Source organism: Molossus molossus, unplaced genomic scaffold (genome assembly GCF_014108415.1).
Source record: "Molossus molossus isolate mMolMol1 unplaced genomic scaffold, mMolMol1.p scaffold_m16_p_13, whole genome shotgun sequence".
NCBI lineage: Eukaryota > Metazoa > Chordata > Mammalia > Chiroptera > Molossidae > Molossus > Molossus molossus.
The window spans coordinates 42,060,406-42,074,491 of record NW_023425348.1 but is presented as its reverse complement, the minus strand read 5'-3'; the positions used below and the strand labels follow the sequence as shown (position 1 = coordinate 42,074,491).

The window sequence follows — 14,086 nt, the reverse complement described above, 5'->3', positions numbered from 1 at the left end:
GGAAGTATGTGGAGAAAAAGCAGATCTTGTACACTGTTGGTGGGAATGTAAATAAATAGGTATAGCCACCATGGAAAAACAATATAAAGGTTGCTCAAAAAAATGTATTTAAAATTTTTTTTTCTTCATTTATTTTTAGAGAGAGAGGAAGGGAAAGGGAGAAAGAAATAGAAATATCGATGAGAGAACATCCACTGGCCGCCTCCTGCATGTCCCCACACTGGGGTTTTGGTCCACAATCTGGAGATGTGCCCTGACCAGGAATTGAACCAGCGATCTCTTGGTGCATGGGTCAATGCTCAACCACTGAGCCACACCGACTGGGCTCAAAAAAAAATTTTTTAACTAGCATATGATCCAGCAATTCCATTTCACAGTATATAGCTGAAGGAAATGAAGTCATATTCCAAAGAGATATCTACAATCTCATGTTCATTCTTGCTTTATTTACATTAGACAAGGCTTGCTTTATTTACATTAGACAAGGCATGAAAACAACCTCAGTGTACATTGGTGTATGAATGGACACAGAAAACATGATATATTTGTATTTATATTTACATATATATAACTGAGCCATAAAAAGAAGGAAGTCTTGCCATTTGCAACAATATGGATGGATTGTCAGGACATTATACTAAGTAATATAGGTCAGACATAGAGAGACAAATACTTTATGATCTTACTTCTATGCAGCATTAAAAATAAGTTTTTAATACTTACCTGAGGATATGTTTTTGTTATTTTAGAGAAAAAGAAAAGGGGAAAGAGAAAGAGAAATATCAATGTGAGAGAGAAACATTGATCGGTTGCTTCCCATATGCTCACTGACCAGGGATTGAACCCATGACCTAGGTATGTGCCCTGACCAAGAATCAAACCCACAACTTTTTGGTGTATGGGACAATCCTCCAACCAGCTGAGCCACCTGGCCAGGGCCTATGTAGCATTCTGTAAAACTGACTTCACAGAAACAGAAACAGAAGCAGATGGTGGAGGGTCAGGGAATTGGGTGAAGATAGTAAAAATATACAAACGTCCAATTATAAGATAAATAAGTTCTGGGGATATAATACACAGCATCATGACTATTATAGTTAACAATTATAGTTAGCGATGTAGTATTGTATATTTGAAATTGCTAAAAGAGTACCTCTTAAAAAGCTCTCATCATGCCCTGGCCAGTATGGCTCAGTGGTAAGAGCGTCACCTGTGAACCAAAGAGTCTTGGGTTTGATTCTGGTCAAGGGCACCGTACCTCAGTTGCGGTTCATCCCTGGCTCCAGTTGGGGTTGTGCGAGTGGCAACCAATCAATGTGTCTCTCACATCGATATTTTTCTCTCTCTCTCTCTTCCTCCCTCTCTCTTCCAGTTCTATCTGAAGATTAATGTAAAAATATCCTCAGTTGAGGATTTAAAAAAATAAAAAAAAAGTGCCCTGGTTGGTTTGGCTCAACGGTTTGAGTGTCAGCCTGTGGTCCAGAGAGACCCAGGTTCGGTTCCTGCTAAGGGCATGTACCTTGGTTGCAGTTTGTCCCCAGCCCTGGTTGGTCGTGCAGGTGGCAGCCACTCAATGTGTCCCTTTCACATCAATGTTTCTCTCTCTCTCTCTCTCTCTCTTCCTCTGAACAAAAAAATGGAAAAATGTCCTCTGTTGAGGATATAAAAATAAATAAATAAATAAATAAAATTTGCAACTATGTAAGGTGATGAATGATGTTAACTAAATTTATTGTGGTAATCATCATGCAACATATACATATATCAAATCATTATGCTGTATACTTAAATTTATGTTTTCTGTCAATTATATCTAGTAAAACTGGGGCAAGCCCTCAGCTAACATCAATGGTGGAAAGTTGAAAGCTTTTCCTTTAAGATCAGGAACAAGACAAGGATGCCCACTCTTGCCATTTTTATTCAACATGTTATTAGAGCTCCTAGCCAGAACAATTAGGCAAGAAAAAGAAATAAAATGCATCCAAATTGGAAAAGAAGAAGTAAAAGTATCATTATTTGTAGATGACATATTATATATAGAGAAAATCCTAAAGACTGAATAACACCAACAACCAAAAATCCCGTTAAAACTAATAAATAAATTCAGTAAAGCTGTAGGATACAAAATCAATATACAAAACTTAGTTGCATTTCTACAATAATAATAAGCTATGAGAAATAAAAATTAAGAAAACAATCCCATTTACAATTGCATCAAAAAGGATAAAGCACCTAATAATAAATTTAACCAAGGAGGAGTAAGACCTGTACACTGAAAACTATAAGACATTAATTTTTTTAAAACTGAAGAAGCACGAATAAACGCAAAGCTATTCCATGCTCTTGTATTGGAAGAACTTATTGTTAAAATGTCCATAATACCCAAAGCAATCCACATATTTAATGCAATCTCTATCAAGATTCCAATGGTATTTTCCCAGAAATAAGATAAACAATCCTAAAATTTAGATGGAACCACAAAGACCCCAAATGGTCAAACAATCTTGAGAAAGAAGAACAAAGCTGGAATTATCATGCTTCTTCATTTCAAACAATATAACAAAGCTAAAGTGATCAAAATAATATGTTATTGGCAAAACAAACAAACAAACAACCAAACAAACAAAAAACACCAGACATATAGATCAATGGAACAGAATAAAGAGTCCAGAAATAAACCCATGCATATATGGTCAATTAATTTATGACAAAATAGCCAAGAATGCACAATGGGGGAAAGACAGTCTCTGAAATAAATGGCGCTGGGAAAACTAGGCAGCCATATACAAAAGATTGAAACTGGACCACTATCTTAAACCATATACAAAAATCAACTCAAGCCCAGCCAGTGTGGCTCAGTGGTTGAGCATTGACCCATGCACCAAGAGGTCGCAGGTTCAATTCCTGGTCAGGGCACATGCCCAGGTTGTGGGCCAAATCCCCAGTAGGGGGCATGCATTAGGCGGCCAATCGATGTTCTCTCTCATTGATATTTCTATGTCTCTCTCCCCTTCCTTCCTCTCTCTCTAAAATCAATAAAGAAAAAAAAGGCAACTCAAAATGGATTAAAGACTTGAACATAAAACCATAAAACCCTTAGAAGAAAACATAGGTGGTAAGCTCTTTGACATTAGTCTTGGTGATGATCTATTGCAAAGGCAATAAAAACAAAAATAAACAATTGGGACAACATAAAACAAAAATGCTACTGTACATCAAAGAAAATCAGCAACATAGCTAAGATCTGGAAACAGCCCAAGTGTCCATCAGTAGACGAATGGATAAAAAAGCTGTGGTACACATACACAATGGAGTACTATGCAGCTGTAAGAAAGATCTCTTATCCTTTGAGACTACATGGAGGGACCTGGAAAGTATTATCCTAAGCAAAACAAGCCAAACAGAGAAAAACAGGTATCATATGATCTCACTTATTTGTGAAATATAATGAACATAACAGTGTGAGGAATGGGGTAGTCCCAGAGACATGGAAGTGGGGTACAGACTAACAATCCCCAGAAGAGGGGGAGGTAGGGGAGAGATAAACCACAGAACTTATATGCACATATGCATGAACAATGGACATGGACAACAAAGCTGGGGACAGGGCAGGGAGGGAGAGGGAGGGGGGAATCAGTGGGGTGGGGGAGAAACATCTGTAACAAAAATAAATAAATTTAAAAAAAAGAAAAAGAAAATCACCAACAAAGTTAAAGGCAACCCATCAAATGGGAGAAAATATGTGAAGATCATATATCTGATAAGACATTAATATCCAAAATATATAAAGAACTCATATAACTCAAAAGGAAAAAAGTAATCCAATTAAAACATAGGCAGAGGATCTCAACAGACATTTTTCCAAAGAAGACATCCAAATGGCCAACAGGTACACGAAAGAAAAAGTGCTCAATATCACTAATCATCAGTGAAATACAAATACAAAACCATAAGGACATACCACCTCACACTTATTAGAATGGCTACTAGAAGGGGAAAAAAAGAAACAAGAAATAGCAAGTGTTGGCAAGGATGTGGGGAAAAGGAAAACTCTTGTTCACTGTTGGTGAGATTGTAAATTGGTACAGCCACTATGAAAAATAGTATGGAAGTTCCTCAAAAATTAAAAATAGAACTACCATATAATCCAGCAATTCTACTTCTGGGCATTTATCAAAGGAAACAAAAACACTAACTTGAAAAGATATATGTGCTCCGACAGTCAATGCAGCATTATTTATAATAGCTCAGCCACAGAAACAACCTAAGTGTCCATCAAGGGATGAATGGACATAGAACATTAAGTGTATTATAGCATCTTCATGTCATGAAATATTTTGAAACCACTGTAAATGCTATTCATTAAGAGGTTGAATAATTCACCAAAATGTTTGTAATTATTTTAAGTTAAAAGGAAAAGCAAAATTACATATATGGTATAAATATAATAATATAAAAATAAGCATAGAAAAAAGGCTGGGACTGATGCCAACAAGTGACTGTCACTATGTGTACGCAAATGCATGTATGCACACACACACACTGAAATATTATTCATCCATAAAAAAGAAGAAAATTCTGCTATTTTCAACTACATGGATAGAACCAGAGTGTATTATGCTAAGTGAACTAGGTTACACAGAGAAAGACAAATAGTGTATGATCTCACTTCTACATAGCATCTAAGAAAACCAAACTCGTAAAAACAGAAAACAAATTGGTGGTTCCAAGAGACAGCGGCTGGGTGATAGACAAATGGGTGAAGGTGGAAAAAAAGGTACACACTTCCAGTTATTTATTTTATAAATTGTTTATTTTATAAGTCATGGGAATGTAGGTACAGCATGGCGACTACATTTATTAATATATTATATACTTGAAAGTTGTTGAGAGTAGATCTTAAAAGTTCTCATCACAAGAAAAAAATTGTAACAATGTGTGATGAAAGATGTTAACTAGATTTATTGTGATAATTTCATAAAATAGAGGCAAATATCAAATCATTATGTTGTACACTTGAAGCTAATATAATGTTACATGTCAATTATATCCTAATGCAAAGATTTTTAACTGAGAGGAAAATTGATAAATATAAATAAATAAAAATATTTTTATTTCAAGTGCTGATAAGAATACTTACTATTTATTAAAGATAAACAGACAAAGATATAAAACTAAAAAGAAAATAAATTAAATAAACTAGTTTTAAAATTTGATGAAATTAAAATTTTAACAAATTCTATCTTAAAATTAATTAAAAATTTTTCAAAATTAGAATAGTTAATGCTGTCAATGGCAGCTTAAAATGGAAATTCTCATATACCTCTGTTATAAATGGAAATTGCTACAACCTTTTAAGAAAGTACTTTGGCAATAGACATAATGAATTTTACAAGTTTTTAATCTTCTTAACTCAATAATACCATTTGTGGAATCTATTCTAAGAACATTAGTTAGAATAGAAGGATTTCTCTGCACTCTTATCTTATGAAAACAAGAAAATTGAAAACACTTATAATGCCTAACAATAAAAAGTAGTTAAGTGTATTATAGCATCTTCATGTCATGAAATATTTTGAAACGATTTTAAATGCTGTTTGTTAAGAGTTTTAATAATTCACCAAAATGTTTATAATTATGTTAGGTGAAAAGGAAAAGCAAAATTATATATAGTAGAGTATAAAAATATTAAATAAGCATAGAAAAAAGGCATGGAATGAAGCCAAAAAGTGACTGTCACTATGGAATAAGACTAAGCAAATTTTCTATTTTCTGACTTTCTGCACTTTGGTTTGTTTTTTGTTTTGTTTTTATCCTCACCTGAGGATATTTTTCCATTTTTTGTACAGATAGAGTGGGAGGGAGAGAGAGGAAGGGAGAGAGAGAGGAACATCGACGTGAAGGGACACATCGAGTGGCTGCCACCCACACGACCAACCAGGGCCGGGGACAAACTGCAACCGAAGTACGTGCCCTTAGCGGGAACTGAACCCGGGTCTCTCTGGACCGCAGGCCGACGCTCTAACCGCTGAGCCAAACTGGCCAGGGCTGCACTTTTTACATTTAAAATAACAAACCATATTTTACTTCTGTAAAGGGAAAAATAAACTGTATTCTATTAAAAAGCCTCATACTCAAGTATACCCCTTTTACTCCTAAATACCAAATAATGGGTAATATTTGCAACAGTCAGAGAAACCGAAGAGCTGGGCACAGACCAGGAGTGTGAGTTTGGTCATGAAAGAATACTGAAAAAAGACACCTATATCTGATTCAGAGTCCCAGAGTCCCAGGAAGTATCCTAAGAACAGAAGGAAAAGGCAGAGTATGGAATTGAGACGGAGACATCGGGGTTCATGGATAGAGACCATGAAGACCAATTGACATAGGCATCAGTAACCCAGACAAATAGACTAAGGAAAACAGTGTTGGTTAGGGAGTGGTCAGAATAGAACTGCAAACATTGGAAGAACAGACAAACTTCCCACTGAACCATATTTGGTCTAAATGTGAGAGTGAGCACAGGTGGACAGGAAGTATAATAGGTGAGGGTACTTAGCATCCTTACCCTGACCCAGAGTCAGGCCTCTCATCCACCAGGTGTGGAAAGCCCAATTTTGTCTACCTTCCCTCTTATGACATTGGATTGTTTCAACCTGAGGTAGGATACAGGTGGCTATCAAACCAAAAAGTCCTTTCACAAATGAAAATATAAAAGTGAAACTCACCAGTCAAAGCCATGATATTCATTTTTGGTTTCTATCCACACGAACAGCAAAACTGAAGACATGCAAAATGCAATAACCAGAAATGGGTAAAATAATTTCTCTCTCTGGAAAGAGAAAAAAGGAAGTCGAATTTAAGTCTATGTATCCATGTTACCTCAGCAATATCTGAATACACTTGCCAAAGCTCTGTATAGTTACAAGGTCATGCATTACTCTTTCAGGCTGCAGTGAACACTATTATTGTTTTTACCCCTATGGAATTTTGTACAAGCCTATTTATAATACTGAACTGCAATTATGTGTTTACATGTTTGTATCTGTTGTGACAGTTTCTACTCTGAGGAAAAGGAACCTCTGTTACAAATCTCTATTACTATATCTAGCTTAGTTCCTTAAATGCAGTTGGCTCTCAACAATTGTATGATGATTCATCCATCTCTCCATCTACCAAATGTTTGTTTGATGACTCATTCAACTGAGTAATTCATTCATTCACTGTTCATCAGTTCCAGCGGTGGGGAACCTTTTTTCTGCCAAGGGCCATTTAGATATTTATAACATCATTCTTGGGCCATACGAAAGAATCAACTTAAAAATTAGCCTACTATGTTTGGCCAGGCTAATTTGGTGAGGTATTTGATGTTAGCTGGTATTGATTTTGAGGGCCTTATACAGCCCTCAGGCCAGATCTTTCCCACCCTTGATAGTCATTTACCAATATTTAGGGGAGGAGTATAAACGGGTTAGGAAATAAATCTGTTTTTGAGTAGCTATATTATTCTAGTACAATACTAGGAAGTCCACAAGCTACATTATTTATTTCTTAATATAGCCCTATAAGTATTGTTAAACTCATTTTGCTGCAGAAAAAACTAAAGCTCAGAGAAGTAAAGTAACTGACTCAAGATCAAGACAAGAAGTGACAGGGATAGTGCCCAGATCAAATCTGTGAGCCCAAAGCAGGATAGAGGGTGTCATTGCAGAGGAGGTGTTCACTCTGAGCCTTGAAGGCAACCCCCTACACAGAATATCAGGTCAAACCAGCCATGCCAGAGGCTGCCAAACCCTTTCCAAGAACATTAGGTTTTGATTGCTGAGTTATAATCCTAACACTTCACTATCACAAAATCAAAAAATCTGTCACTTAGAGACAGCTTTTACTGTGTTAAAAATGGATAGAACAATCCCTGCCCTGTCTAAATCATGGGGTTATTGTGAAGAATAAGAAAAAAAGAAATAAAATGGAAAACATAGATATGGTATCGCAAAAAGATGAGAGACATTATAGGTATCAAGGCACTAAACCATCACTTCTGAGTGTAGAAGGATGAAGAGCTCAGGTCTTATTCTCTACATTAAATTTGGGTGGACTTTTAAAAACACGTATCCTGCCCTAGCCAGTTTGGCTCAGCAGTTAGAGCATTGGCCACGGACCAGAGTCCCAGGATCGATTTCCGCTAAGGGCACATACTTCGGTTGAGGTTTGTCCCCGGCCCTGGTTGGAGTCATGCAGGTGGCAACCAATCGATGTGTCTCTCTCATGTTGATGTTTCTCTCTCTTTCTTCGTCCCTCTCCCCCTCCCGCTCTATCTGAAGATAAATACAAAAATATTCTCGAGTGAGGATAAAAAATAAAAAATAAATAAAATACACGTATCCCCTGCTCACAACACTCCCAGAGCTTCCTATTATACTATAATACCATCCAAACTGCTTGCTGTGGCCCATAAGATCCTAGATGATCAACTCTGCCCCACCTTTGACCTCATCCCAATCTACACACTGATTCCATTTCTGAACTCCAGCCACACTGGCCTTCTTTCTGTTTCTAGAACATAACCAAATTTGTTCCCACCATAAGAGCTTTGTACTTCCTGGTTCTTCTGCCTCAAATAATTTTGCCCGCCAGATGTACATATGGCTGGCTCTACCTCTTCATTTAGGAGACAGCTCAAATTACCTTTGCTCAAAGAGGTCTTCTCTAACCACTCTCCCATCTCAGTTTCTAAAACATTTTTCTTTTTATTACCTTCAAAGCTCTTACCACTAAATTAAATCATCATTCTTTATTTATTGTTTATTACCTAACTCATGTCACTAGAATGTAAGATACAGGAAGGCCAGAGCCTTAATTGTACTAATCATTGTGGCACATAGTAAGTGCTCAATAAAATTTTTTGTGTTGATTAAATCCATTTCTGTATTTTGATTCTCATTGTTACCATTCTTGCTCAAAATTTTCAAAGGCTCCCCACTGTTTAGAAGATAAAGATATTTTAGTATAACATAAAAAAGCTTCATAATTTGAAATATTCCATTCCAAACTTACCACATACCATTTATGAACTTATATGTCACTAAATTCAACATTGAAAATGTGTTTGTCCATAAACACACCCATGCTTCACTATCTAGACTTCTGACCACCTTATTCTTCCTACTCACAATCCCTTGCACAATCATTTATATATGTGGATCATCACTTCCAAAGGCAAGAATTCCAAGACATTAATAAAAATAGCTAATATTTATTGAGTACTAATTGTGTGGCAAGCCCATTTCTAAGTGTTTTCCACATATTATCTCTTCTGTCCTCACAACAAACCTCACTGGTGGATACTATTGTTATCATCTCCATTATTCTATTGAGGAATCTAAAGCACCAGAATATTAATTATCCTGCCCCAAGTTTGCACAGTGGTAAAGCTCTAATTTGGTGATAGTCACTGGTGAAGCCATAAACTGAATCCAGGCAGTCTTTCCCAGACCTAAGATCTTAGTTAGCTCTTATGCTCTATGCTATAGTCTGTACCCTGAGCAGAAATGGGGTCATGAGAATTATCTACATCAGTTCACATGACCAGTGGAAGGGCAGAATTGGAATTAGGACCCAAACATACTCCCAGGCTCTGGTCCACGGATTTTTCAATTATACCACATTGTCTTGAATGTCATAATTCCCATGAAGCCTCCCTTTACCTTTCCTTCTGTGCCCTTCTTTATAGCTCTTGTGTGACTTGCAACTCATCCCTACATAATAAATATCTGTCAAATCAATTCACTCTTCTCCATCTTTACCATCACACCTCTAATCCAGGCCTCCAACATGCAGTGAGGCTAGGCCACATGCCACCAGTCAGCCTTACCAGAGTTCTTCAATAATAAAGGAGCACCTTGCTTCCCACTGGCTGTTTTATTCTCATAAGCAGAGCTCCTTTGAAGGCATAGGTATCTCCCTGAATTAGTTTTGTCCCTTCCAATACACCCTCCACAAGATCAAATCATCATTCCAAACCATAGCTCAGACAATATCTCGAGATTAGAATCTTTTGGAACGGTTCATTCCTTATAGGCAGATGTCGGATTCTAAATACCACACAACATCTGTCCATCTTCCATTCTGGGTTCATTTCCCATCACTTCTCATTCATATCCCCTGCTCCACCTAAAATAAACCTCATACCAATGCCCTTTGTCTCTTCCTCCAATGCCTTTTCTTTTTCCATCCCCATATTCTTCACCTATATAATTCTTAACCACCTTTCCGCTTCTAAATAAAGTTATTTTCAACCCTTCCCTTGACATATGGGTGTATGTGTGCATGCAGGCACACACACACAGTTATAGCACCTCTCTCCCCATACTGACATAGCGTGTGTACCTGTCCTTTCATCCAGTAGACTGAACTCCTTGACAGTGAGAACCATGCCTGAGGCACTTCTGTTATCCCCAGTCACTAGCATAGAAGCCAAATATCCAGGCAGAAAAGATACAGGGGACAGAACACTCCTGCCTAATCCAGGGAAGCCTCCCATTTTCCACTCCTTTCTTTGTGTTCTCCATCTCAGGCATAAAATATTAGTGATTCAGTTGGTCTCAGACCTTAGCTGGACCATGTTTGCAAGTAAGTGAAGGTACACGGTGTGGCCATCTTCTTCTCACTTCAGTATGCTCATCATTTCATCTCTTACATCATATAGCCCAACAGAGGATCCCAACATATGGCATAGAGAAGAAAAGAGCACTCAATGAGGCTAGAACACATGCCACCACTCAGCTGTACCAGAGTTGTTCTTTAGGGAAAATCTGGCCTTAGCCTGACCAATAATAAAGAGCACCTTGCTTCCCACTGGCTGTTTTTTTGTTTTGTTTTATTTTCTCACAAGCAGAGCTTCTTTGGGAAACTCACAATGAAGAGAAAATTAAATATTCAGACATTCCTGTAATCCTTAGTCAAAAACATCTAATTTACTCAAATCTTACTTTTCTTCAAGGGTCACTGAATGAATAAAAGCAAAAGTGAGCCTGGCTGGTGTGGCTCAGTGGTTGAGCATCTACCCATGCAGCAAGAGGTCAATGGTTCAGTTCCTGGTCGGGGCACATGCCCAGGTTGTGGGCCAAACTCTCAGTATGGGGCATATCAGGAGGTGGCCAGTTAGTGTTCTCTCTCATCAATGTTTTTATCTCTCTCTCTCCCTCTCCCTTCCTCACTCTCTAAAAATAAATAAGAAACATAAAAAAAAAAAAAGCAAACTTCTGGTCAAGATGGCGGTGTAGGTAAACGCGTTATCGTGTCCTCCCACAACCACATCAAAGTTACAACTAAACTACAGAACAACCATCATTCTAAACCGCCTGAAATCAAGCTGAATGGAGGTCCTACAACTACGAAAATAAAGAAGAAGCTGCATGGAGACTGGTAGGAGGGGCGGAGGCAGAGGGGCTGGTCCCACACCCACCTGTGGTGGGTAAAAATCAGGAGGACACCTCAGCTGTGAAGGTCTTCCTTCAGGACTGAGGGGTCCCCGTCCCACACCAGGTGCCCAGTTGAGGGTTCCAGTGCCAGGAAGAAAAGTCCCCATAACCTCTGCCTGGAAAATCAGCGGGAACTGGGACTCAGGGAGGCTGAGGTGGCTGGAGCCCCGGCAGCTCCTCTTAAAGGGCCCGCACACTGACTTATTAGACTCACTCCAAGCTTGGAGGGGAGGCAGCTCAGGGGCACCAGAGACATACAGGGAAGAACTGAGCTGTTTGGCACAGGAACGAGGGCTGGAGAGGGGGCTTTTTCCAGGACAGACATGCAGTCAGAGGCCTTTGTTCCTTTGGTGAGCCCTTCCCTGGGACGGAAGACACCCACCATGTCTGGGACTCCAGCAATTTGGCTCACACTGGTTGCCCCACCCTGGTGATTCCGTGAGGCCCACCCAAGTTGTTGCCAGTTGGTTAACTATAGAATTAGCCTATCTCGGATCCAGGTTCAGGTTTTCCTAAATTCTTTCAAACAAGCAGCATCTGGTCTCAGATAGCTCCATACCTCTTGTTAAGTAATACTCAGAAACAAACACAGGGAGGCAGCCAAAATGAGGAGACAAAGAAACAGGTCCCAAATGAAAGAACAGAACAAAACCCCAGGATAAGAACTAAGCGAAATGGAGATAAGCAACCTAACAGATGCTGAGTTCAAAATACTGCTTATAAGGATGCTCAATGAACTTAGTGAGAACCTCATGAACTTAGTGAGGGCCTCAAGAGCATAAAATCGGACCAGTCAGAAATGAAGGAGGCACTAACCGAAATAAGAATAATTAACACAGATTCAATTGTAGAGTAGGTAAAGTCAAGAGGCAAACCATCAATTGGAATATAAGGAAGCAAAAAACGCCCAATCAGAACAGCAAAAAGAAAAAATTATCCAAAAAAATGAGGATAGTGTAAGGAGCCTCTGGGTCAACATCAAGCGTGCCAACATTTGCATCTTGGGGGTGCCAGAAGGAGAAATGAGAGAACAAGAAATCGAAAACCTATTTGAAACAATAATGGCAGAAAACTTCCCCAACTTGGTTAAGGAAACAGACATACACATCCAGGAAGCACAGAGAGTCCCAACCAAGAGGAACTCCAAGAGGCCCACACCAAGATACATCATCATTAAAATGCAAAAGGTTAAATACAAAGAGAGGATCTTGAAAGCAGCAAGAGAAAAGCAGTTAGTTACCTTCAAGGGAGTTCCCATTAGACAGTCAGCTGATTTCTCAAAAGAAACTTGCAGGCCAGAAGGGAGTGGTAAGAAATATTCAAAGTGATGAAAAGCAAGAATCTATACCCAAGATTACTCTATCCTGCAAAGCTGTCACTTAGAATCACTGGCCATATAAAGAGTTTCCCAGACAAGGAAAAGCTAAAGGAGTTCATCACCACCAAACCATTATTATATGAAATATTGAAGGGTCTTTTTGAAGAAAAAGATAAAAATATGAACATACAAAATGGCAATGAATACATATCTATCGACAATTGAATCTACAAACAAAATGAACAAGCAGAACAGAAACATTCTCCTAGACACAGAGAACATTTTGTTGGTTGCCAGATGGGAGGGCGTTTGGCGGGATGGGTGAAAAAGTTGAAGGGATTAAGAAGTACAAATTGGTTGCTAGACTGACAAACCTCAAAGAGAAGGGGGGTTGGGAGGGTGGGAAGAAATAAACCAAAGAACTTATATGCATATATGCATAACCAATGGACATAGACAACAGTGTGGGAAAAGACAGGAGGGGGACGGGAGTGGGGAGGAGAGGGTCAATGGGGGAAAAATGAGGAACATCTGTAATACATTCAACAATAAAGATAAAAAAATTTTAAAAAGAATATTTTAAATAAAATAAAAATAAATAAATAAATAAATAAATAAGCAAAAGTGAGTGAATGGCTAAATGAATGATATAAAAGAGGTAGTAAGAAAAAGGAGAAGTGAAGAATAAAAATGAAAAAAAGAAACACATATTTCAGTAAGGTTAACTGTCTCCAGAATTGTGGCAAACCTTTCATGGGAGAACTAGAGCCCAAGCATGCCCAGTTCTGGAGACTAGTGAGCCCTCATGACGGCAGGGACCAGCCCATCTTCCCCACATCTCAGGGAGTGTGGTCTAGCTCCTTCCTATCTGACTGTACCCAAGAACAGCAGCAGGTTCCACATCTAGCTTTTTTCTTCAGCTTGGTTTTCCAATGGCAGCTATAGCAACCAGTAATGCAGGTGATGTAGCATTCGTAGTTGAAGATGTGTACAATCCATGGCTTACTCTTTTTCTCTGTTGTCTTCTGGCTATTTACCTCAATCCTGTTGACCTTAAGCATCGTTCACCCTTTTGATGGAATGACAAATAAAACAATGAGGATTTAGTAGCGCCTTTATGTTTCCTACCCCACCAATCTACAGAAAATTATATTAAAAAATTAATTTTTAAAAATTTATAATTTATGATAATGCACTGGATTCAGTGCAGAAGATTAGAGCTTCATCCCATCTTTCCCAATAACTTGATGAGTGTTTATTGCAGTCATTGCACCGTTTAGTTTTC

The 14,086-nt window shown here is 38.3% G+C and overlaps 1 protein-coding gene across 1 annotated transcript in view; it reads right to left on the bottom strand.

The window, feature by feature from the left end:
• The window catches only part of LOC118628537 (glycerophosphodiester phosphodiesterase domain-containing protein 4-like), a 94,541-nt gene extending 80,679 nt beyond the window's left edge, over window positions 1–13,862 (bottom strand). Inside the window, 2 exon segments of the mRNA XM_036259523.1 lie at window positions 6,729–6,832; window positions 13,680–13,862. Of these exon segments, the coding sequence (XP_036115416.1) occupies window positions 6,729–6,832; window positions 13,680–13,862 (287 nt within the window).
• Window positions 13,863–14,086: the final 224 nt, after the last annotated feature.